The following is a 27,076-nucleotide window of genomic DNA, read 5'->3' on the forward strand; positions in this document are numbered from 1 at the left end:
ATTGCGCATCCATAACTTACAGCAACATAAAAACACATCATTGTTTTTCTCAATAATTTTCCCATCCTGCTATTTTATGAGCCAGTTGGTTGGTCTGCAAGTACATGTACCAGGTTCTGTATCTTGATGAAGGAACTGGATTATTGCCAAATAAAACAGTCAGACTATTATTATGGCTAATATGCTAGAAGTGTTTGCAATGGGTTTTTAAATAATCCTCTACATTTATGTTGCACCATTCATCCTGAAGAGAACCAAGGTGCTACGGAAGCTGATAATGGCTTTTTTTGCTCATTGCTAAAATGTTAACTGCTGCTATGCTGGAGAAATAGTGACCGTCCTGCACAAACAGCATTAGCGAGTGCAGTAGGCAATGAAGCAAACAATAATATTGCCACTTGAAATTGCAGGCTAATTACTTGATTTGGAATTTGATGAGGACATAAGAGCTGATATGCTGCTGCTTGTAAAAATATGCCCCAAAGTATTTTTGGGTTGTTTCATCACTTGTGAGTGATGGTACTTCTACCAGCATTAGGTTCCCTGTCATCACGCTTGGCACAGTATTTCCAGCTGGGCTCAGGGACAAGACTGTGACTTGGGCAGTGAAAGCTTCATTTTTAGCAGCACACGAGTTTCTCTCAAATGTTTCCTAAGCAGTCCAGTGACTTGTGAAGCCCAGCTCCCTTTGGCTTAGAACCCAAGCATACGCAGCTTTACTCACTGCAGCCCAAACACATGATACACGTAGGAAGGTGCATGACAGGCAGCCTTCTGCCAGGGATGCGTAGGCACTTTGCTGATGTCTGAGTTGTAATGCAGATAATACCATACGATCTAGCAGACAGTGAATCTTTCCTAAACGCGGTAGGAGGATATGCAGCATTCTACTGGACTTGGAGAGATGGATCATTAGTGCATTCCCACAGTCTGCTCTCATTTCCGCTTTGGGGCTGGTTCTGCCTCATATACTTGGAGGACAGGAAGATCAGAGTTGAATTCAGGGAAGGTGAGAAATTCTTCTATTATGTAATATTTAACATTTTTTGTGTTGCTATATGTAGTTATGAAAGGACTTTCTTATTATCTGAAATAGGAGATACAGCTCCTGACAGATTATCCATATCACATTGTTTCTATAACCTAGCATTATACGAATAGGACTGCACCACAAGGGAAGACAACTGATCAGACCTTCCCTTCAAAAACTGCTGCCAAAGGCAGATGGGAAGTACCAAACCAGCATACACTGAAGCTGAAATCTTGCTTACACGGAAGGTAGAGGAAAAAATCACTATAGAAGTAGTGGTTTGTGTCCAAATTGGGTCCAATGCCAAATTCATTGCAAATTAAAGATTACCTAGACCCTACAGCTGAGTGTCATTTTTGAAGCCAGGAGCCCAACTCAGTCAAGAGTTGCCCAGCTGGACTCCTGAGACCTAGGGCAAGAAAGGTGCATTCCCAGTAGCAGGATAAAAGCTGGTTTCATGGTACAGACTTGTGACAGTGATGCCTTACAGCAAGCACTGATGTCCCAGGACATCTTTATCTTAATACCAGTCTCCTCCCCTCACAGCACTGGGAACAGACGAATTTGCATTGCAGCGCTTTGTTTTCTTGCTGGCTCCCATGCATCAAGCATAGTATGTCAAACAGTTTCAGGTGGTGCTTGTTTTCTGTGCTTAACCAAAATCATACAGCAAGTTATTTAGCAGGGTGCACAGGGATTTAGCAGTAGGATTCCCATTAATACAACCAGACATACATGGCTAAATCTCTGCAATAAAATTTCCTTGCACAGAATTGCCTTAATAATCTTTTTAACTTAAATAGTTTGTTCTGTCTATATGGAGATGCTATAGACAAACTGAAGGTAAAGCTTCCCAGACTTTAATCGCTCAAAAGTCAATACTCCCTTTCTTCAGATTCCTCAAGACAGAAGAAACCCTGTGATGTTGCATGACAAAAGGACAATGTGCCAAATTAAAAGCACTGTAATAGCTGAAAACAATTGCTATCGATCAGTCCTTTGCAGGCTGATAACTCAACTACTGTCTGGAAATAAATTTCTACAAATTCTTTAGGAGTCAACACTGACTGATGCAATCATTTACCCACGATAACAAGGGATAGCCTGTGCTGACTCAGCATTCTTCTTAATTTAAATATGCCAGCAGGTACCAAAATCTCAGACTTTAATGAAGGGGGTATGGGGACTAGAGACATCAACATTAGTTTGTGTAGTGTTAAAGATGACAGAATGTCTTGTCACCATATCCTAACTCATGGTCAGAAATACACCACCAGTGGAGGTGTTTAGCTGTAACAGTGAACTTTTTACCTATGATTTTGGTTGTTTAACCACTGAACTTGCTGCAAGACATACCAGTGATGCAGAACAAACTTTCACTGAATGTCAAACAGATACCTCAGGGTAGAAAGACAGTTTACAACATTAGTGCAGCACCATTCCAATAGCTCCAGATTCATATGCAAGAATCATCTGCTGAAGGCTCTGATGGACAAGTGGGACTGATTTACAGTAAGGCAGCAAGAGAGATTTGCCTCTGCTATAGGGATGGCTCGGCTCTTACATCACAGCTACTGCAGTGCTCCAAACTGAGACCCAGGGTATCAAGGACCACTGAAACTGGTGTTTGTCCACCTTGATCTGCTGAGCACCAGGATGCAGCGGATCAGATTCTGCTTGATGAATAGTCGAGCCGTCTTTGCAGGAGGAGCAGAACAGGGGGAGGGAATGACTTCTGGGAGAGGGAACCCAACAGATGTTGCAAGGTAAGTCACCAGCACGTGTGAATCAAAGCACTCACTTGGGATTGTTGGATCCCTGCAAAACTATTAAAAGAAATGAAAGGACAAAGCTGTGGGGGATTTGTCTGGCTAGGAGAGCCTCTCTTAGCTCAAAGTTACGAGTTACACACAAGAAAGGGCTAATTGAAATTCTGTGGTTTGTGTTATCAAAGAGGGCAGACTAGATGATCCGATTCAAATAGCCATACATTTATCAGAGGGAAGGAACCTGTTTTGACCTTATTCACATCCCATTGCAACCTGGCTAGTGTAAATATAAAGCAGAGGTAAAACACTACCAGGCTGCAGCACCTACCTGGAGAAATGACTACATGGGCTACAGGGCAACTGACCTAGAGCACAACCCCTTTTTACGGCTGGTGGCTGAGAAATAACTATTGTATTTTTGCTTGTAAACTGAGCACATTTGGTCTGGACTCAGTGAGAGCCAATAATCCTGCGGCTTGGAAGTGATATTTTTACTGAGTTACTTTTCATAGCAGAACACCACTTTTGGTGTATTATTGGGGTTGTAAGTGTTTGTCTCGGCACTCTTATCTCGTTAATATCACCAGGAATCAGGGAATTTGTTTGCTAAAACTGAACCCTATTCCAGAGCATGAGCTTCTGGATGACACTCTGTTATCCAGCCCTGCTTCCTCAGAAGGTGACAGAAGTGTTCATAACTCTTTAGAATTGAGATGGCAGCTTTACAGGTTGGATCCTGCAGCTGCATGCTACCTCTGTCCACCCAGGAGGATGGAACTTACACATGTGCATGTGAGGCTGAAGGACAGGGCTTTAAACCTGCAGAAACCAAGAAAAAGGATTGGATCACATGGATGCCTTAAGATGAAAACAATGTCTCAAAGAGATACAATAGCCAGAGATCCCCAATGCACCTGAAATGCCTGCAGATTTCACAAGAGGCCATGGTTAATGTAGAGAGCATTGTCTGGCAACAAATTACTACAATAAATCCCCAGTTATTTTCTTTGTTGGATATCCAGTTGGACACCACAAACAGAAAACCTGACTAAATCATGCCTATTGTGCTTTTACCTTTTAAGGGAAGATTAGTTTCCATTAGATTACAAGTTAATTAACTATACATGTAGTTTGTCATTATTACAATTATTTCAAATTTTCCATTTCTAAAGTATTAAATACCGACAAAACTATTTCTTATTTTAAACATGAGATTTTTACCCTTTTATGAAAACTATAATTTTAAAATATTTTGGATAGCTACACAACAAATTAATTCAGTACACTGAACACTAAAGTATCTGACCATGACTGAATAGGAATCTAGTCACAAATTGACTATCCAGAAAAAGTGATTGGCAAATAACAAAAAACAGACTACAAAAGAAATGTTGTTCTACACCAGTTTCTCAATTATACAAAGTTAGCTTCTATCTAAGTGGTTAAGCAGAAAAAATGTTTTCAGGAGCAAGTACCTTGGATCAAAGATCAATGCACAGGAAAACAAATTGCCTCAGACTGTGGTAACACAGTTTAATAGAATAATTTTAGAGCTAGTAAGCCATACTGGGAAAGAAAAGTGATTTGATAAGATCAACTTGATAAAACTGTCTTTCAGATTGCCTCACAAACACTAAATCTTTGGTGACTTAACCAAAACATATGTCCAAAGAATTATGAGCTCTACATCTTTGGCACCTCTAAGGCAGATCTATGTTAGGTACAGTGTCATGTGGGAGAAAAAAGGAATTCAAGAGGTATACACACACAGAGATACATAAAATGCCAAACCCAGTATCTCACTCTATAACATGCTACATTAGACTATGTGTTAAAACTGGCACCCAGGCCTGGCTGAGATCAAGGTCACAGCATGCTAGCTGCTGCACAAATAAACAGCTCCACTGACTTCCAACAAAGGATAGAAGAAAACAAATATTAGGGCTCTGACTCACACACAGATGGCAAATGACTGGAGCGATGCGCCTTTGAGTCAGCTCTTACCTGCTTCAGCTCCATTTGGCTTGTGGCCACAGACTTGTCACCATCAGTAGCCTGGGCTAAGACATCCCAGTACAACCTGGGCCAGCTGAGGCACACATGTAAACTCCCTATAACAAAGGGCTAAATACAGGCAAAACACACACACACCTGAATGTAATTTCCTCTATTTTACAAGTGGGGAACTGAGTCAGAGAGAGACCAGGAGTTTTCTCAAGGTCATACAGGAAAGCTGTGGTATAAGTAGAAAATGAAGTTGTGTTTGCTGAATCAGCAAATCTTTCGGGGAAACCCACCCAACAGATGGGGAAACCAAAACTCAGAGAATCGAAGGGTCTGCCAAGCCATAGGACTACCACGTTTGATACTGAGCTCTATGGCTCTAGATGTTGTGGCTTGCCACCTTTTGTAGAGGGCACTGGTCCCTGCCATGCATCCAGCTAAAGGACTGAGCTGTACTCAAGTGAGACAGCATCTCTCAATCCCCTGCAGGCAGCCAGAAAAATGAACTCCCTCTGGAACTGCAGTGGCTATTTATTAGCTCGGGAGTGTGAGGGAGGGATGTAAAGCAAACTAATTATGTTTGGTGGGGGCTTTTGGGATCCGAGTTCTGAGTTGCAAAATAGATTGGGAATAGCTGTTTATTGTCAAGCCTCCAAAAGGAGATTAAGGGCAAAGGAGAAACAAGGATGTTGCTATTATTTACGTTGCTTGAGCACTGGCCATTGGAAGTGTGTTTCTCATTGAGTGATTAACAGTTAGCCAGCACAAAGAGCAAATATAAACCTTGTCTAACTCAGTGAATCCCATTCTCTCTGGTCTTCCTGCATTAAATTATGTGAAACCAGCTGTTTTATTTACTGTTACTCCTTAATATCGTTAGTCTGCTGTGATGTCATGTTTCAAAATCAGGAATAATGAAGAAAACATATGAGATGTTTAACTAAAGTTCTTTTCTCTTGAAAATCAATAACTTTAGGCTTCATTTAGCTCCCTGTAGATAGATTCACATCCCTGCACAGATGAAGTTACTAAAATCAATAGAGCTTCGCTGAGGCACTGGGGGTCAGTCTGTGCAGAGCTCCTCTGACTTCATGAGCAAAGCACTCGCTGCTGGGTCCAAGCTTCCATCTGCATTTGGGTTCAAAAAGGTTTCTCAGCTCTAGAATACACTCTGAAAGCCCTTGATTAAGTCATTATGATGCATAATTCCCTGGCATGCCAAGAATCTAGTCCCAAATTGATACAAAGGCAAGTCTGCTAAGGATGAATGGGTATTCTGAGGTTTTATTGTGAAAACTCAGAATTACATACACCCAACTGCTGGTACGGAGTTTGCTTGCTGTTGCTACTGATAGCCATTAAAATGCCTCACAGATTAAATGCAATCATCCTCACTGTTGCCCAATGAACGACCATCACAGTCCCAGTCCTGCTGTTTTGTGAAGCCACTGGGCTTTGTGTTGGCTCAGCACTTCTCCCCACGCTCAATGAGCTGGGGCAGGAAACCTCCTGGCTTTAATGGGTGAAGCACCCAGCACAACACGCTCCCTACTCCTGACTGGGGCATTTAGGTGTTGTTTTATTACCTATACCAGTCAGCAGAAATAACTGAATGCTCTCTGCATTGAGATTATTTGAAAGGGTCTAAAAGAATTCAGCTTTCTGAAAGGCACAGCATTTTAGTGCCTGAGCACGCACCCGTCTTAGCATCATTACTAACACGCTTACAGGCTTAATTCCCTAGATGAACCGGGGGCTCTATACACAGCCATTGCAATGAAGTGATGGGCAAATGTAATTCAAAGCACAGAGCACTGTAAAATTACATGATTAAAAAAGGAGCTCAAAAGCAAATTTATTTCTGCTTAGGTTAAAGAATGGCAGTAGGTTTGGATAACTAGTATGGTAGCATCAGCTCCCTTCACACTTACTTAATGGGACATCATTTCACTTAAAAAGATTGAGGGGATAGTATGACATGCTCAGACAGCACAGCGACAAACGTGGTATAAATACCTGGGGAGACAGATTAGTTAGCTATTTCTGCTCACAGCCTTCTCCTAGGAGCACAGAAATGCCATCTCAGCATGCTTTTTTGGAGGATCAGAATATCATAATAAACACAAGGATAAAAACATACCATGGGAGCTACAGCTAATTTCTTGCTATAATTTGCAGCAATTTGCACATAATCATTGTGGGTTTGAAAATTCTGCACAGTGCCAACAGCAGAGTGTCTGCTGAAATGGTGCAAATCAGAATAAGAAATGCAGTTTGGTTTATAAAACCCTCCAGAAGGGTGGTTTGGGATATTAGGCTCCCAAGTCCTTCCTTGCAGTTGGCTTATGCAGGAGATTTTATTCCACCACATGCAGTTCAGTTTCTTAGGCTATAGGCAGAATGAACGAGTTTCATACCAACTGCTTTTTGACTTCAGAAAAGTCCTACCAAACAGCAATGTAGTCTGTGTCTTCCTCATATATTAGATAAAGGGCTTTTTATTTAAAAAAAAAAAAAAAGCTATAAATAGTAGACACTAGCACTGTGTATTTCATGCAAATACACATTTGAGAAGGTAATAAAATTGTAATTTTACTGAATTAGGGTTCAGAAATGTGTTTTAATATAAATATTTATTTCCAGCATATGAAAATTACTGAGATCACATCACAAATTAATTTCCTTAAACATATTTTCTGTTCAAAGATCTGGATTGATTATAACAGAGGAAACCATCTCTACACTATACATATGCATTTTTGTTCATTTTTATAACTTAAAATAATTCAAAGCAATTTGAAAGAGGAATAAAAACAAATGTGCCCCCAGACTGGAACCCTGCATATAAAACAAAATAAAGATGAGTTATGAACCTTCATATGAGTTATGAAGAGTGATTTATATTAGAAATACTAGTGTTGCTACAACCCTCTTTTATAGGGTCATCAACAGAGGGGATATTGTAAAAGCGGGGGGGGGAAATGATTTATTAAAAGAATACATTATATTCTATCAGAAAGTTATTTAATCTATGAATCACTACCACTTGACCCAGCGCAAGGGTTTCCAGTAGTAACAGTAGCAGATGCAGGGCTGGATTAAATGAGGGAGAAGCACAGAAGGAAGCATGCTGCTGGGAGGGCTGGTGCTGAGGACTGCAAACCTCTAAGGCATCCAGGTAAATCATACCTGGTGAAGTGAGCTTGCATCTTGAAGCAATTTATTTTAAAAACATGAGATACGTAAGCTTCCCTTGGAAAATCAAATAGTGAAGAATATAAAAGCATGCCTGACTTTAAACTGTCCTATTGAATAGCTGCAATTTTTTTTTGAAGGTACCTAAAGGAACTAGGCACCTATATCCTATTCATGCTCAGTGGGAAATCTTCACCTAAATCCTGTTCATATTTTGAAACTCTCACCCAGTGGGACTCTGTACGCTAAATATGAAATGCTGTTTCGCAGATTTTGAGTATCACCACCACTTAAAGTAGCTTTAAAGAAATGGTGCAGCTGATGTTGAATGCCTGTCTCTCCTGATGGCATTATGTCTTCTGAAGACACAGATCTGAACCAAAGCTGTACATCAGTATACAAATGGGCTTTGCACATGTCCACGTTGCACCTGCCGCAGCAGAATGAGCCCACAGTCAAGACCACCCTTGACCAGTGGGTGTGAGGGACACACAGTTTAGGTTATCATATTGAGGCAGGAGCTCCTGACTTCTTATTTCATGAACACTCACAAAGACTTTTTTTTTTTTTTTTAACCTTCTCGAGCAAGTATTTTCAGCAATGAAGCTGGCTCCAGCAGACAGCGTTTCTGCTGGCATCTGCAAAATCTTGTAAAGCTTCTACCAAGGCTACTTGTTCATGCTGCATTGTCAGGGAAGCTTAGGGAGCCACACGTGTCTATGGCTCACTGCTGACAACTATGACTACTTGTTCAAATTCTCCTAATCCTAGATAAACACTTGGAAAGGCTTATGAGAATGTAGAACATGTGTCTACACACATGTATATGATGACACATGGCACATGCATAGTGGAGCAGTGTGTTTGGCTGCCCTCTTGGCTCATGATGATGAGAGGAGCTGGGATCCAGAAGAAGCCACGCTGAGATGAGTTACCAGAGGAAATGACAGGGCAGCAGCTGAACCCTGAGTAACACAGTAACCTGGCCCTTCCTATAGTCCCCTTATGTCACTGGAGTGCTATAAAGCAGTCACAAGGTGAGCAGAATGGCCTTTCAGAGAATTTTTCTCATGCTTGGGCCATGGACAGCCACGGTGTGCATCTTCATATGATCCATCCTCCCAGCCTTTGCTGTGTGGTATTTTGGGAGCAGGAGAGAGCTTATGCCATATTGCTCAGCCCCTGGTCATTCTGGACTGCAGCACAGCTCAACAGTAAGCTGGAGTAGCTACTCGCTTTAGTTTATGCTGGGGATCACTTTAGCTCTCCAACCGGCCCAGAATACCTCAGCTGGCACAGAAGATGCAAAAAGAGCGACACCTTCCTGTCCTTCCTGGAGATTGTCTTATGTGTCTCTGAGACACCCAGAATATACGTCTGAATATAGAGAATATGGCTCTAAGCCTCTCTTTCAATCGCCGCAGATTTTCAGACCCAGGATCCTGCTGTTTTGTCTCCATCCTAGAAACATTAGGAGTTGGGCTGAAGCGTTTCAGAACGAACTGCTCCCGAAACTTCTTATGGAGATGACCTTTCCAGGCTTTGGACAGGAGACTTGGTGCTGATGGAATTCTTCGGGAAACACAATATCACGGTTGATTTAGCTCATTGCCGGGGCTGGGTCCTAAACCCTGTTGTATTTTAGCGCGCCCTCCGTGCTGCAGCGCGGCCGGCTGCGACTAGGTGGCAGCACTCCACTGGGCAAACCGAGCCTCTGCCGCACCTCGGCTCCGGAAAGCCAGCTTGCATATTCCAATTTATAGGAAAGCAGAGGGTAAATAAAAGTCACCAAAACCTCCTGAAGTCTTATATCAGGGCTGTGCAGGACAGATGGAAAGTTACAAGTGTACCGAGCCATTCTTTTGCAATGAAGACCAATACCACGCAAAAATAACCCTGGTTTGGACATCAAAACAGGAAGAAAACCAGAAAAAAAACATGCAATAATTTTCTCAAGGCCTCAGACTGTTCCTCCAGACAAAGCTCACCGTTCCCACATTCACCTGGAACTGGAACAGCTCTGGCAAGGCAGATGCAGCATGAATAGCTCAACAAAGCTTTTGTCATTTTGGCTTAGTTTTGTCTCAAACACTGTGAGATAACATCGTCTCTCACAAGTCAATTTTATGAGGATCTGTCAACTCAGTTCCCATCTGTTCTGGAAAATAAGCCTTTTCATGTTAGGGTAGGATGTGGAGTCAAATCCACAGAGTAAAGATTTAAATTAAAGTATTTTAAGCCCCTTGCTATTGCCAGGTAGCCTGTTTCTGTTTCAAGTCTTTTATTAACACTTACAATTTAACAAAGACAAAGTATATACAGCAAAGAGGAAAATAAGGAAGAAGCAGGGCAGTGTATGAGAATGCAGTCTATGCAGCACTGAGGAGATAGAGCAAGTAGGAAGAAAAGTAGAGATTCAGTAAGTTGTAAGTATTCATTTACAACAGCAAAATGTGAATAAAGTCTGGTAGGAGAAAGGAAGGTGCTGCCTAATGTAGGGAATGAGAATAAGAGTGTTAGAGTGGCACAACACAGGCAAGAGATCCCAAAGCTGATTTCTTACAGCGCTCAGAGTTGACCGTTCAAGCTTGGGAAGACCAGGCTGTGCACTCTGGGCTGACCCTTTATGTGTCTCTATAGACCAACAAACTGTCGTTGCTACTAGACATCCAACACTTGGAACCGCACCCCCCGACGCATGCCATTGAAAAGCAAATGTGTCTAACATTGAAGTAGATAGACCTGGGGCAGCTCCAAGAGCTATATCCTGAGCTGTGGTCACCCGTGTCACGCTTTGCTGAGATGTCTACTCAGAGCTGCCACCCCCTTCTGGGAGCTGAGCACTGCGCGGTGTTCACCTTGCAGCCCTCTAAGAGATCAAGAGACTGTAAGTGGCAGCATTTGCACCAAAATTGCCATAGTATTAACATTGATTGCTTTCAATAATGGTGACATATTCATAGCCTTATTTCATCACTCTCCTCAGAAACCTAAACGCTCCACTAATGAAGAAATACCTGCTTCTGCCTGTGCTCTGCCACTGTAGATGGTGAAGAAAACAAAACTTGTCTCCTTAGGTATTGTTCACTGCTCTCACATTCAACTATTACTTACACTCACAAAGACCACAACAAGCTTGTCATTTATCAGTGATTAAGGGAGTCAGGAGTGATCTGTAACTTCGCAGACTGTGCTATGCAGTAAAAGGATTCTTGTGATTTTCCTCGAGTACCTCTCTTAGCCCTGTTTGTAGCAAGCATCTGACAGGAGGGAAGCTGTCTGGATAGAGCAATGCCTTCCCTCTGCCCCAGAAATTTCTGCCCAGATTTAGCTGAGTTGGGAAGAGTTAAGGACTGTCACATGCTTTTTGTTTGTTTGTTTGTTTGCATTCCTCATAAAATGTTGGCAGTTTGCTGAAATCACTGAACATAACAAAGGCAAAGCCAGCCTAACAGCTCTGCCAGAGCAGCAGCTGCAGGTATTGGATAGAGGACACCTCTGAACTTTCAAAATGAGCTTTGGTGAGAATGTTGATGTGTGTGGAGGAGGGGAGAGCTAGCGTCCCACCCTCAGCCCATTTCCAGTTCTAGCACCGCGTCCCTCCCTGGAGGTAACCTCTAACATGAGAGCTTTTCCCAGTCAGCACTGCCCTCCTAAACCCATTCTCTCCCGAAGGTGAACACAGCACCAAGCCACCTCTTTCTTTGCTTCCAAGAGAAAGTGAGGGAAATAGCTCCCTGAATCACTGAAATGACTGAAGTCTGTGCTGCGCTGGTGATAGCTTGAGGTTTCAAACTCTGCTGTGCACGGACCAGTACTGTGTCATTCTGAGACAGACTTACCACATACAGCAGAAAAAAACTGAGAAGGAAATGGAAACTACCCTGAGCTACTCAAAGGGTTTCTGCAAAACTGTGATGTCAGAGCAGCAGCATACACATGGGGGGGGAGGTGGGGGGGGAGGTGGGGGGGGGTGTAGCTAGGATTAGCAATATGCTGACACCCGAGCTGTATCACACTCTACATATGTTTTGCTCCAGTACAATTAGGTGTCAGTGCTATCCTGACATTTCAGACTCAAGCCCTGTGCATGAAGCTTTGCTCGTCTTCCATAGACCTGAGCATCAGGCAGCACCCGGGACTGGAAACAGGCTCACTGCCATCCCTGGAGCAAAGAAGAGCTGTTGGTGTGTGGCGCTGGGGATGGCTTTTGCTTTCAGAGAAGGAAAAGGTCTGAATCAGAGGTGGCTAAGAAGCACAGGGATGAAGAAAGCAGGGTGGCAAAAGAAAGGGATCTCCAAACATCACATAACTTGCTGCTCTGACACATCTTGACCCTTTAGCAAGATTAGGTTGCCTCAGGAGAAGAGGTTTATAAGGGAAGACTGGGCTGGACACACCTGCCCCTTCTGCAAAAAAATAAATGCTTGACTGAAAATTTGAATCTAAGAGCAGTTGTGGTAGGTATCATGATACTTCGTTACCTGTCATGAAAGAGTCAGATGGTATCACACATCACTAGCTTGGCCCTGTATTTCCATCCCATGTTCTGACATGCTGACTGCATTAGCATTGTCTTTTATACTAATAATGTCTTTTTACCATAGAAGTCCCTGTGGGGGAAAGAAATCTTTGAAGCTACCCATTCAAATCTTCAAAGAAGGGCCTTGAGGAGCACTCACTGAGAGAGTGTGGGAAAGTCTGGAATAGGGATAATGCTACAAAGCTGGGTTTCCCCCTTTTCCATCCATACTTGTACCACTGTGTTCCCACTTTTTGCAGTTGTGCAAAGCTCCCTGCGTGCTGAAGAAAGTTTATCCGTTCTTCCATCCCATTGGAAATGTCTACCAGTTTCTTCAAAGAGTTGTGTACCAGAAATAACCCATTAACCTGCAACACAGATTAGTCCCTGGCAATGAAGAGACTGGCGGGGGGCGGGGGGCTGCACGCTCCTATAGCATACACTTTTGGGGCACTTTTTTTAAGCCAAACGCCTAACCTTTGCTAGCATACACCATCTGCAGCCTTTTGCAAGCCAAATACCAAACCTTTGCTACTGTTACATAGCAAAAGTCCCTAGGAAATGCCAATTTATACTGGTAAAGAATGTGGTGAAAGCTGGTAGATTTTAGTTGTGGAACCATACTATTCAGAGAAATAATAAATCACTCAAGAAGTCATGTTTCCTCCCCTTGAGCAGACACTTTTTCTTTCATTTCCGTGTGACATATTCCACAGCCCACACAATCATTAAGTTACTAGGTTTTTACAGGAACTTCTGTGGTAAAAGCAAAAAAATTCCATCAAAAGCAGATGATACAAAGCTGCGTGCATGTCCTGTGGCTGCTCATTACTGACCCCGATTAAGAGCAGTGCACTGACTGCTCTCCGCATTTTGTTCTAAATGGGAACTGCGGAGTTCTATTACGTTTATTACTTAGCTCAAGATTATCTGCAGTATGTGCTTCAAGAATCACATCTTGGACCAGCCCAAACCAGGGTTGCTCATGTCTTGCGAAATATTGCATCTTCGCTGCAAGATCAAACCGAGGAGGCTCTCAAACCATTCTTAGACAAGATTGATATTACCTCTGTAGCTGTTGCCAAGAGAATTTTCAATGGTGTCATGGAAGAAAAATTTGCTGATGGAAATACTAACTGGGGACGAATTATGACCATATTTACATTTGGAGGTCTTCTCACTAAGAAGCTTCAAGAGCATGGAGTTCAGCTCACTGGAGAGGAGAAGGAGCAGATTTCTTATTTCATCACAGAGTACATAATAAACAACAAAGCTGAATGGATAGATGCGAACGGTGGCTGGGTAAGTTTCTCATTTTCCACCAAAGTCTAGATTAGGAGATTTTGTTTAAAGGAAACTATTGTTACAGACACTGTCAAAAACATTTTATTTGGGGTTTTATTTGGTGGATTAATATTTGACATCTGGAATGTCTCCTTGAGACTTACAGTGAAAGCTGTGCTTCTGCTTTAAATAGAACAATGCTAAAAAACAACTTTCTTTTTAAAAAGGCACTTTCTGTACCTGTAACAGACAAACCCCTAGAGTTAGTTTTGAATGATATGATCATAAAATAATTCAGGTTATGAAAGACCTCAGGAAATCATCTGGTCCAGCCTCCTGCTCAAAGTACGTTAAACTGTGCATGCCATGACATTTCCCATTATTAAATCTAAAACTAAGTGACGCCCTAAGGTTAGTGCAGCAGTTTTGCTTCCATAGAGGAGCTGGTCCAAAAATACTGAAGTTCAAGGTAAGGGAAGAATACACAGCTGTGATCCTCACAGCTGAAGTCAGTAATTTTGCTGTGGATTTCAGCAAAGCCTTTATTTAATCCCCCAAACCAGTTTTACCTGAACAAATTTACAAGTAAATGCAATTGGGGTTAAATCTTTTGTTTGGACTGAGACAGTCCTAGAGCTTCGATCTATCAATGGTCAATGCTCAGAAAAGCATTTGTCAATATGTGGATTATTTTCCCAAGCTGTCAAAATCCCCTTCTGCCAGTGGGAGGGGAGGTCTCTTTTGCTTTGCAGAGTTTCATCACACAAGTATGTTTTTATTTTGTAGTTAGGGGAAGCTGAGAATCAATGACATTGGTGTCAGTTATTTCCCTGGTACTTTTTTCCTTTACCTATATGTAAATGTTACTTTCTTTTTCCACTCCCCCTCTCATCCCACTTCTCTTATATTTCCTATTTGCTATTACTTTTTTCCCCTCATTTGTTTCCTAGTGTCTTGCTCTTCCTTTTTTCTTTTTGCTTGTGTTGATCCTTCTCTGTCTGGTAGCAGTAAAAAAAGGTGATGGTGAGTCATGGACCCTCGATGCATCAGATTTACTGTAAAGGCTTCTCTCTCCATCTCTTTCAAAGGGTCAATTTTATTTAAGAGAAGTATCAACTCCTGGCAACATCCTGTCATAATACCTGGCTCATCATAGTAGAATAAGGAGGCTTGGAGGAAGGTATTTCTATGTTAGTGCATCAGAAACATAGTACTTGTATCTTCCTTGAAGATGGGGGCTCAGATGATACAGTTCATTTTCTGTTTACACAGGGAGGGCACAGTCTTGACGTGGAGATAAAACATTCAGCAAGGTGCAGCTATGCTCAGCTACTGTTTTTAAAGCCCTATTCATCTCTTGGAGGTAGAGCTCTGAAAACCTGTCCCTCTATGCACAGTGATGCAGCACTGTTTATCTGATACTAGCAGAGTGGTGCATTTTTCCTAAACGTGCTATTTTTTAAGCCATTCCTAACTGTATGTTCTTTTCCATAGGAAAATGGCTTCCTAACGAAGTTTGAAAGAAGATCACTACTATCTTTCTCCAAAATTACAGCCATGTTCATAGCTGTTTTTAGCTTGTTCAGAGAGTACTACTAAAATAAATGGACCTGCCATTCATGTAGTATCTAGATACTGCCACAAGCTTCATTGCTAAGCTTTCCTCCAAGCAATATTGCTGAGAAAGTATTTTTCCTCCATAATTTGTTTTTAATTTATTTGTATTTATTTTTACTAAATACAATGTTTAACGTGCTATCCAAACTGCCAAACCTGAAGGTAAGGTCCCTCCAAAGAGGAATCAACACAGCATCATGCAGCGATTCAAGTCAACCTTTCCAGGAAGGACTGCTTCAAGAGAGAGATCTTTCTCCACACCCAGACAGCTCTTGGAATCTCTGTTGCACCTCCATGAAAGGATGTTGTTTTACTGAAATACAATCCAATGGGTTAAGAAACAAGTTTTAATGTCATTTGTTTTGTAAATGAAATACTACTGTAATGCATGTTATTGCAATCTTTGTATAAGCAAGGGGTGATGGGGGTGGGGATTTCTGCAAAGAAAAAGGAAAAGCAAATTCCAACATAAAAGTGGGCACAAGTTACTGACACAGACTAATCAGTTTTTATGGGAAGAACAATTTGTGGAAGCTAGCAACTTAATAATGTGCACTCACTTACTGTTAATGCAATGGTACGTGTTTCTTTGTTGTATTTTTTTAATTGCTCATATCTACAGTGAATGTTCTTTCAGATTTGTGTCATGTAGTCATCTGGCTGAACTTCTTTTAAACTAGATGTTTTAAAATAGGCAAGCACAAAATATTTTTCAATGAGAAATTTGTGTAAATACACTAATATTTTTGAAAAATACATTAAAATATGTATTTTGAAATGTTATGATTGGTCTCATTTCTTTCAGAAAAATTGGAAGATGGGAAAAGGTCTACCGGACTAAGACAACTTTTAGAAAAGCTATCACAGTGCTACTGCAGAATCCAAGCAGTATACAGGCTTGACCTGAAGTCCATGGATGTCAAGACTTTAATTTCCCGTTGTACATCTTAAGTATTACCTGGTAGTTTGTATAAGAAACAGACAGCTTCTAACAAAATAAATTAACTGGATCAGATCTGATGACAGTAATTAGCGTTTTGGGATACACTGCAAAACAGCAAATTCACGAGTAGGACCTAGCAGACTTCCAGGATTTCATAGACTGGGCGACTACTGTTTTGACTCAAATTCCATTTGCTTTCAAAGGTTAAACAGTACTTCTTTGAGAATTCATTCTGGAAGGGTTTTCTTTAGCTGTAGTGACTCTCCTACATTAAGGAACTAAGGCTGGGTCTAACCATTCTTCTTTTGTAGACGTGCTGGGAGGTGAACCAAACTGAGGCAGCCATTGCCCGTGGCACACAACAGCATTATTCTCCGAGACAAATCCTCCAGACAATCAAGGCTTTATGATACCAGCAGAATGAAGCTGCCTCCTTCTGGTAATGGGTTCTCCATCTTTCATCCTTCTAGTAATGGGTTCTCAGTCTTTCATTTTGACATAACAGATTTTTTACAGTAAGAACAATCATTTACTGGAACAACCTCCACAGGGACTGCAGTAGAGCCCCTGTCACTGGAGGTTTTCAAGATGTGATTAAACAGAATGGTGGAGAGTTTCTAGGCTCCCTTTCCCATGAAAGGCTGCACCAGATGATCTTTCGAGGTCCCTTCCAATCAGGTCTGTTCTGTGATTCTATGGTCTAATTGGTGGGTTTAACTACAGAACACAGATGTTAACATTTGCTAGAACCTGCCGTGCACCTTCTCCCCCTCTCTGCACAGCCCCCCCCCCCCCCCCCCCCCCCCGCAATAAAAACAAGAAAGATTATTTAGCATGTATAGCAGGACTTTTGAGATAAACTTTGTTGCTGTTGAGGAAGACATGGCAGCATCCTGAGGGCAAGGAGCAGCTAAAGGAAAATGCCCACCTCCAGAACATCTATGGAAGTGTCAGAAATACATTGCAAAACATATTTTGACATATATTTATTTATTTGCAAAGTCTTCATTATAAGAACGGTAATTCTCGGTTCCTTTTTGTGCACTACTGTCTGCACATATTGTAGTGGCTAACACCAGTCTATTAATACCACATTAACTTCCTTTTACACTAAGCTAGTAACCTATTTTACACTGGGGAGCACAATTTTCAAATTAAATATAAAAGGCTAACCTAGCCTTTTGAAATTCTAGGTGACGCAATAACTTTGGAACTTGCTTTCATGGTAAAGCCTGGGTTTAAACAAAAGAAGCCTTGATTAGTAAATGTCCAGTGGGCTCCAGTTTATCTTCCCCAGGACAAAACCTCCATTTGCTCTGCATCTATGAGCAAGAAAAGCAGTGATGAGATATATCACCCCAGTTCTAAACATAATAAAATACCCGAAAACAACAGGACTATTAGCTAAGTCTCATAAAGAAGTATAGATATGCTTTGTTGCCTGTCACGGAGTTATCTGTACATGACACTGAGTGGCATCCCAGGTTGCAGGACACAGCTGTTTAAGGGGTCCTTACAGCTGTAAGGTGATACACAGGACAGCATCATCTGCTTCTAGAGCAAAATATGAGGTCAAAGAGCTGCGGAGGGGACAGCTGACGGCTTCATCAGTGCACACAGTAGCTAAATTGAGATGTCATCAAATGCCATGTAGAAGAGATTTATGAAACTCTTCTACAGAAACGTCCCTTTCTGCACTTAAAGGTGGGTTGGATCATTAAATGTGTCGAAAAGGAGCCTCAGTGTCTCCCTTCGAACGTGGCTATGCCCTGCCACAGGCCTTGCGCTCACAGCAGCTCCCTCACGGCCCAGGCCCACGGCTGAGGCCGCAGGGATGTGAAACCCTTCAGTAGACGGCGGTGAAATATCCCGCCGAAATGTAATTTCCCTTTCTACAGCAAAATTAGGAAAGGGGAAATTCCTTGTCATCCACGCCGGACAAAAATACCGCCACGGCTGGGCCTTGCCGTGGGGGCGGCTGGGCCCGGGCTGCCCCTCCGGCACCTCCGGCGGCCACCCGGGCCCGGCGGCAGCGACCACGCGGCCGTCCGTCCCCCGGCGAGCGCGGCCTGGCGCCGGGCCGCCCCGGGAGCCCTGCCCGCCAGCGCCGCCGCCGGCCCCGGGGCCCGCCCGGGCGAGACCGGCGGCGCGGCCCGGCTGGCTGGGCGCATGGAGCGGCCGGGGGAGGGCGGCGAGATGGCGGCGCTGCGGGCGGCCAAGCGGGCGCTGCGCGGGGAGCTGCGGCAGCGGCTGCGGGCGCTGGGCGCGGCGGAGAAGCGGCGGCAGTCCCGCCTGCTCAGTCGCAAGGTGGGTGCGGAGCGGGCCCGGCCGCCGCACGGCCGCTTCCAGGAAGCGCGGCCCGGGGGCGGCGGAGCGGCCCGGCGCGGGGAAGCCCGCCGGGGACTTCCCAGGCCGCGGAGGGGTCGAGGCGGTGACTCAGGGGACCCGCCGGCTCCTGGGCCGCAGCCACGGGCCCCGCGGGGGTGAGCCCGGCCGCCGCCCTCAGCGCCCCTCGCCGAGGCCGCCGGGGGTGCCGGCGCGGGAGCCCCGGGCGGGGGGCGCAGGGCCCCGGGCGCGGCTCGGCGCTGCCAGCCGGGCTCGCCTATGGCCGGCTCCCGGGAACGCCTGTGGCAGCATCGCGACTCTCTCGACTGAGCCTCTTGTCTAACTGCCTGTCGCTTCCCTTCCGCGTCTTTCCGTGCTGTTTCTTCCATGCAATCCCATTTCTAATGTAATTTTTGTACTCTAAAAAGAAATCAGGCAGGGTTTAGCTGACTGCTACGCTCACACAGCATGATACTGGCGTGCACTTCTGAAATGTCCTGTTTGCGTTTGGATTACAAAGTTTCTATATAGATGTATTTCATCATTTTAATAAACACTATAAAATTTTATTTTGCAGTCACTGCGTGTAATAGAGCACAGTCCTCGGTTTTTTTGCAGCACCAGCAGGTACTCCTGGATGATCTACATTTATATTGGTAGCTTCCTGCCAGAGGATCTCAAATCATTTTCCAGACCTCACTTAATGCTAATGTGTAGCCACTTCACCAGTGGGACCTGGTGGCACAGAAACTTCAGGTCACAAGGAGTTTAACTGGACCTCACATAACCTTTTTCTCACTGGGAATGCTTTTAAAAAATAATAATACATGTCACGTCCTACTGTCATGGTAATGCATTATAGTAATCACACATCCCAGACTTAAATATCTCAGTTTTTAGAAAATACTGGCATGCATCCTCTTCAAAAATGCAGAGACCTCTGCCAACTTTATAAGCACCCAGCCTGCACAGTGCCGAATTTTTAGGAGCCCTCAGCCTTTGTCTGACTGCTGCTGACCAACGTGGCAACAGAGCGCTCCTTTCTGCTAGTGAGAGCACACTAAAAGATACAGCTTTTGTTTTGCTTAAAGGAAGGCATCAGGCAATATGACATATAAATCGATGTTATCTTGCCTTTTTAATAATCTGACACAAACTGAAAATCCTGAGTTTGTTTGAGACAGAGGCATTGCACAAGTGGCAGAAAGTAGAGTCAGCTTCCTTACAGGAGGGTAATACAGCAGACATGAAGAAATTTTTGAAAATGCTGAGAAAATTTTTGGAACAATATAAAGCCGAGAACGTAGCTTTATAACATACATCAGTGCTTGCAGCTAATAAAAGAGTAGGTTATTTTATAACACCTGAACAATATTTTTAGTCATAAAATCTCATCTCAAAATGGTCTTTAAATTCAAAGTGAAATAGCTTCACAGGCTGACCTAGCCACTAGCATTTAATTAGCTTCTGGATGATTATTCTTTTTTAATGTTTATGTTCATGATTAAAGTCATGCTGTTTGCATGCTCTGATTCTGCAAAAATAGCGATCAGCAGGTGAAGAGGGCAGATAATACTTGTTAGGCGTGGAAATTTTTTCGCTTTTCTCAGAAAGTGCTTCATCTTCACAGTTCTGAAAACATCTGAAATTCTGTCTTCCTGCTTGCATGTGGTTTTACATCTTTCAGCCTCATGTTTTTCTGTACAGCATAATCAATGTTTTATTGGACCTGTTGGAGCAGATCGGACTTGTGTGGTGCCCACAGCACACAGCACCACTTTGAAAGAGGAGAGTTCTGTGTCTTGGTCTCTCTCTTCTCCAAACCGATGAGATGATTTGGCTCTGGAGGCCCTCAATAACATGAATCACAGGCGTTGTCTGAAGTCTGCAATTTGGCCAAATTGTCCATTCTTTCAAACAAAAGCTTCCATGGAAAATCTGTTGTTTAAAAGCTGAATCACTTAATGTGGAAAAAATCCATGTGTAAGGTTGGGCAAATTACAAAAGGAAGTAAGATGTGGTTTTGAATTGTGAATACGGTCTCTGTGGCCAGGCAACACATTACACATTACCATAATTTGGTCCAGTGTGTTTCTTTTTTTTCTTCTTCTTACAAAAATATATCCATCTTCTGAATATTTCACCTGGGCTTTTAGCTGCTGTACTGGAAAAAAAGAAAAAAAAAGAGTGGAAACCGTATCTCAACTTACATAGGGACATTTATCTGTCCAAACAGGGCCAGGGCAAAGGCTAAAGCTCAGAAGAGCAAGTTATGCAAACACAGATCAGAGGATTTGGTGCTCTCTGTTCCGTCGATAAGCTCAGTTTCTCAATTGCCTGGTACTTTTGACAGATTTCTGCAAGTGCGTAGAATAAGAATAAATCACTTTTAAGTGGGAAGGGACACATTTGTCTTTGTTTTGTCCAGGTGTAAGTAACAAAATAGGTAACATGCTAGACAACGAGAAGACAAGCTTTTAAAAACCCCCTCTCAAATCTTACAAGTGGAATTCAATTTGGAATGGGACAGAGACATGGTGAGATATGAATCTGCTAACACTTTTTCACCATATAAGCTTTTTTTTTTTTATTTTCCTTCCTATATTCAGTCTTTTATAAGCCCAGCACAGAGAACCTCATGAAAATCAAAAAAATGGCAAGGCCATCTTTCCTTCAAGCTCTGAAAAATGTACAGTAATAAGATCACCTATTAGAAGCAGGTGATGTTTGAAGTCATATATTTAAACGCTGTAAGGAAGGCATTTCAGGTTAAAAAAAGGAAGAGGGACCTGGTCTTGGAAGACAGGTCTGCAGTTGTCTGCTCTGATGCTAATTTTCTTTTGAGTTATTATAATTTATGTGCTTTTCATTCTACCTAGGCCCAGATGAGAGATGCAGCATGTAAAAAGGGTGGTAGAAAAGGAAAGCAAAATCCTCATGTGTTGCATAAGCTGGCAGTTCTGACCTGCTATATCTCTCTACAGTGATGCTGGGCATTTGAGGATGTCTGCACTATATGGCGCAAATATTTAAAGGATCAGGAAACTGTATCCAAAATTGTTTTTTGCTGGCCCAAACCCATGTTACAATGCTTTGTTCACTAGGTGAAAAAAATTCACCTATTTTATTTTTGTTGAGGGTAGAAATACTGGAGTAGGAAACAAAGTCAGTTTATTCTCTTTACGATGCATGATAGTTTGTATCTCTGCCCTTTAAAATGGCTATTTTGCTCCAGTTGTGTGTTCAATTAAAATAATGTAAGTCAATCTTTTCGTAAACTTTTCATAAACTGATTGCATCAATTTCCCGCGTAGGTGATTTGCCATCCCAAGTACCAAGAATCCAAAAGAATTGCAATCTTCCTGAGCATGCCAGATGAAATCCAGACAGAAGAAATCATTAAGGACATTTTTAAGCAAGGCAAAGAGTGTTTCATCCCGCGTTACAAGCCTCACAGCAATCACATGGACATGCTGAAGTTATCATCACCTGAAGACATTTCTTCACTTACTTTGACATCCTGGAATATTCTTCAGCCTAGTGATGATGACAGTGCAAGAGAGGAGGCTCTTGCTGGTGGTGAGTATTTTCTTCCCACATTGTGGGGTTGTTGTGCAGGAGTAGCCTGGAGGCCAGCAGGAAATAATCTGACAGCAAGAGTGGAATTAAATGTTCCACTTTGGTTTTATGTGTTCTAGAGGTGCTTAAGTCAACGTAAGCAGATGCCTCTGCGTCTTGCCCGTTTTCCTGTACCCTGTGCCACCCTTCCGATACACCAGCGGGGCAGGAACAGGGCTGCACAGCTGATCCAGCTGAAGGAAACTCAACCCTCCAGATAAATCAGCTGCTTGGTCTGATTCATGGACATCCTCAGTGCAGTCTCAGCAAGCGTAACATAGAGGCTCGTGAAGGAGACAGGGGCTTGCCGGGAGTAGCTCAGGCTGCTGTTGGAAGTCGTGGGGATTCCCAGTTTCAGCATGCAACCTGAGAACTTCAGTTTGTGCTGCGTGAAAGGTAGGGAACTCCTCAGGTCAAGCCTGTAAGCTGACATGAGAATTTTCTGAAATCTTTGATCCTGCAAATGCTGTGGCATGGGTGAATCGCAGTGCTGATATGGAGCCTGCCCATGCGGAACAGCTCTCTGGACTGAGACTTGAGAATGAAAATAAAAGGACTTCCTTGTAGGCCTGGTTGGATATTGCAAAGTCTCTTCCATCATTGTTCTCTCACACTTTTATTTTGATCTTATAATACCATCTCAGACACTGGATTCTTCATAGGGCTGAACAGTTAAAAGTTCATTTAGATGTAGCAGGTGCCGTGTGTGTTTTGGTCCCAAAATAACCTCTCTTTTTCTTAACCTAAAATTCCCCGACTTCTACAAACATGTAAACAAACTTACTTTTTTTGGTGTCTGCATTCATTATTTGCAATCTTCTTGTAAACACAGTATCTTCTGAAATATCTGCAGAAATGTTTAATGTTGTTAATGGAAAACTGATGTTGAACTCATGCTTGAAACCTCAGTATGGCAGAGTTTTCTTTAGGTGGAAGTTCACCATGCAGACAGCTTCCATACCTCATGGACTTACTTACCCATTTTGTAATGGTTGATAAAGGAACATAACACGTGTATGACTCTGGTTGGTTGAACTTGGGTTTGTATTTGCTTTGGGATGCCAATGTACTTTCCCAGAACACTTCACTGTGTTTGTTTCCCTTTTATATTTGATCTCTACCTCTACCTCTGTCCTAATTCAGAATCCTTTCTGTGTCCACATTTTAGCTAGCAAGGGATTTCACTGCTTCATACAACCATCTTCTTTACATTTAGTATTTAGCACTGTTAACTTGTTTTCCTAATTTTTGTCAAAGATTTGTGTATATTGGTGGGGGTTAGGGGCTTTTGAAGGTAACCATTAAAATGTCCAGGGTTTTGTTGACCAAGCTTAGTTCAGGCACTTGGGACATGCTTTTGTACTACTGATGAGCTGCTGTTAATTGAACAATCACAAAGTAAACATGCGACTGGTTTGGGTATGATGGGAGCAAGGACTACCTGGTGTAGAGTGCACGGGGATGTACCTGTTGGGGATGGCCCAGGTGCCAGGCAGTGAAGCTGGGGGGAAGCAGGAGCAAGCTTTGGTACCTGGCTAGTTCCAGAGCTGTGTTTCTATCTGTGCACCAGGGTGTGGTTAGGGGCAGAGAGCAATACCAAAAGACCTGCCGCAGTCTACAGAGAGATGCCAGGACAGCAGTTGTAACTGGTGTATGTCTGTGTCAGACTTGATCTGCCTGAAGTTCGATTTTAGTAACTTGGAAATAATTCGGTTTGACTTGGAAGTCAGACCTTGGTCCTTTATCCTTGGACAGTTTTGGTAGATTAGAGAGAATAATTTAAATATTTTTTATTTACCATTTACCATAATCAGACTCACCCTCACTACCCCACCCCAGTTTGTCCCCACAGAAACACACACTGCATCTCAATGTGTCTTTAAATTCCTTTTGCTGTATTTTTTGAGTCAGTTGTTGTATTTTTTGAACTTTGGTACATTTGCAGGAATGCAGATTCCCTTGCTACTATATCAGTCCTCCATTGCTAGATTTATACATGGATGAAACATTTATCTCTGTGATGTTATCAAATACTGTGGTGATCTGAGGCATTTACATTGTTACAAGGAGATAACATGGTGTTCCACTAGTAATGTTCCCATTGCTGGCATAAGTTGCTATGTAATTTCCAAGAAATACCCTGCAGGTACATGAATAAGTCATGTCATTTCAGAGTGTATTCATTTTGCATGACAAAAAGCTTAAATTCACACTGTCCTTAAAACTTCAGGCATGGTTCCTTTGAAGAATAGCTCAAATGTAAGGGTAGGTGTAATTGTTGCACGGAGTTTCCTGGTCTTGGTGGCACTCACAGGCAGCATTGAGTAGACGTGAACCCTGCCTTTTGGAACCCTGCCTTTTGGAGATGGTCCTTTTGTGTAGGGTCAGGGGTACGCATTTTCATCTTGGCAGTACACCTCATTGCACCTTGTTGGTGCAAACAAAGATCACTGCATTTTCAGTAGTAGAAAGTCTGTCATCTTCTCTACTGTGCACGGGTAACAGTGGTTGACATATGAAAGGTTGCTTTCTTTAGGCTAAATGGACACAGTAGCAGGAAGAACAAAGGTGGAAGAAGTCCAGGTATTTTGTTTGGAGTAGGGGTGCACATAGGTGCATGGTTTGGCTCGTTTCCAGCTGTATCTTCTGAAAGATTTAGGCAACTTCTGGAGCAAGGCAGTGGTACGTTTTCTTAATAAGTACCAATTCCCATTTGTATGCTTGTACATTGGAAGTATAAATGTGCACTGGTATCAGGTTTTGCCCAAGGTAATACTTCTGATGAAAGTTCAGGCAGGTTGCAGTAATTGTTTACAGGACCATAGATACTTTGCACAACTTTGGAAGGAGTAAATCAGATAAAACTGTGCTCCCTGTTTGCTTTTTAGCACGACTCCTACATAAATTTAAAGGACATTTCCCAGCAGCTCTAATTTTAATGTGGTTTAGGGAGGTGGTGTGATTCAGCTGGCTGGACATGGGGTTTCTTCACTTGTAGTGTTATTTATTATTACTTAAACCTGGTCTGAGAACTGTGGGTGAAAAGCTAAGTTATTCCTCTGAAAAAATAATTATTCTTACTGGGACTCAAAAAAACCCAAAACCAACACCCAAAAAACAACCAAAAACAAAAGAAACCCTAACAAAAAACCCTGGGTTGAGCATCTCCATATGGTAAAAATCTTGGAGGTGGCTTCTTTGAAGGGAAGCAGGTGACCAGTTTTGAACTAAGGGATCCGGAAGTCTCTAACCTGAGCAAATACTATGCTTAAATGTTCATAACTGAACTGAACTACTAACTAGTACTTGAAGATTTACAATAACTTCTGGAGAAGTGTTTAAACATTCACCTGGGGGGGAGTGGTGGTGGTGGGTTGCCCTAGATGCTTTTCTTTGGCTGAAAAAATGAAGAGTTATTAGAAATTGTGGCTCTAAATCTGCTTACTCTAATGGATTGTGAGGGGCTCTCCTAAGAAATGCCAGGAAGTGTTGTGTGTACAAGCTTTATTCAGCCTTTTTATCTGTGTAAATTCTGCTGTGGTCTTTAAGTACATTATTACATAGTCCTTGCCCATCAGATCTAGGCTCACTCAAAGATGAACCCAGATGCAATGATCTGGGCTCTTTCAAGGATGGAGAAGGCGAACACTGCTTGCTGTTAATGAGTGCTGCTAACAAGCGTGTGCTCAGTCGCTTGCTTTCCTTCTGTTCAAGTTGGAGCTGAAGGCCTTTTTTACTGTGCGCTATTCAAACCTTTGTGTGGAGATGGAGGTCTGTATGGCCTCTGCATCACTACATTGTTCAGTGACTTAATGGTGTTAACTGGTATTTGCTGATGGAGAAGCAGCAGAGGCTCATGATCCTGGTTCCAGCCTGAGTTGTGCAGAGGAGCTGCCCCCAGTGAACACAGACTCTTCTGCTTGTTTTTCCAAACATTATGGCTTCTTCTCTGTTCCATCCAAACTGATCGTTTCCCAGACTTGTCTTGTCCTTGGGCTAGACCCTATTTTGCAAGCTTTAATTTCTCTGCCACCATAATGCCCCTTTCCATCCTTCTGCTCTTTGCCCAGCCTATCTGAATTTCCACGTGTCCTTCTCTGGCCCTTCTCACCATATTCCCCATTTCCTCCTGCCCTCAGACTTAGCATGTCATTTCAGGGGCAGCTGGGCCAACAGAAATAGCTTGCCCCTGCCAAAAAGGAGGAGATCATGTGCTGTGTCTTCTTTCACTTGTCTGCTTCCAGACATACAAGATGCCCCACCCCGATTTACTCATTGCCTTCCCCACTGTGCTGGCTTCTTTCCCTTTTTCATTGGCTTAGAAAAACTCTTCTCTGTTAAAGGCTACTTTTTGTACTAAACAGTATAAAATACATAGTTTTGTAATTGTTTCTTTTGGGCAGTGCCTGATTAAATAAGTCGCCGCCCTCTCTCCTCCTCTTGGTCCCCACCCCTCCTGTGCCCGCACAGATGCTCCTGCAGCCACATTGGGAGCTATACTGGGAAACCAGTCTTGGTTAGAAGTAACCCAGTACCAATAAAAGGCTCTTCTTCTCTCAAACTGGGCCACTACCCAGACTTGGGCTGATGCAGCTGAAGGGCTGGTAGGAAGCTGATGAGAGGTTGCGTAAACGGGTGGCATGCCAAAAAAAATCTTAGTGAAACTTCAGCCCTCATTTCCTTCCATGTTTCGGTTCCCAGTCTTGCCCCAGTCAGCGGGACTAGGAGCAGGCACTGAAATGAAAGTCCTTTGGAGTCCTCGCAGTTGG

At 42.9% G+C, this 27,076-nt stretch overlaps 1 protein-coding gene across 5 annotated transcripts in view; it reads left to right on the plus strand.

Annotated features, from left to right (window-relative positions):
• Positions 1 to 11,972: 11,972 nt before the first annotated feature.
• LOC308067388 (5-formyltetrahydrofolate cyclo-ligase-like) overlaps positions 11,973 to 27,076 on the plus strand; it is a 79,643-nt gene continuing 64,539 nt past the window's right edge. For 3 of the 5 annotated variants that reach the window (XR_013929579.1, XR_013929580.1, XM_080396170.1), the window contains exons 1-3: positions 13,829 to 15,167; positions 15,299 to 18,671; positions 22,004 to 22,268. Coding sequence is in view for 3 of the 5 variants with exons in the window: in XM_080396170.1 (XP_080252296.1) it covers positions 18,534 to 18,671; positions 22,004 to 22,268 (403 nt within the window). In the remaining 2 variants the exon portion in view is untranslated. The other 2 variants (XM_080396168.1, XM_080396169.1) reach the window with 2 other exon arrangements.

The sequence above is a fragment of the Falco punctatus genome, assembly GCF_963210335.1.
Source record: "Falco punctatus genome assembly, chromosome: 7".
Classification (NCBI taxonomy): Eukaryota; Metazoa; Chordata; class Aves; order Falconiformes; family Falconidae; genus Falco; species Falco punctatus.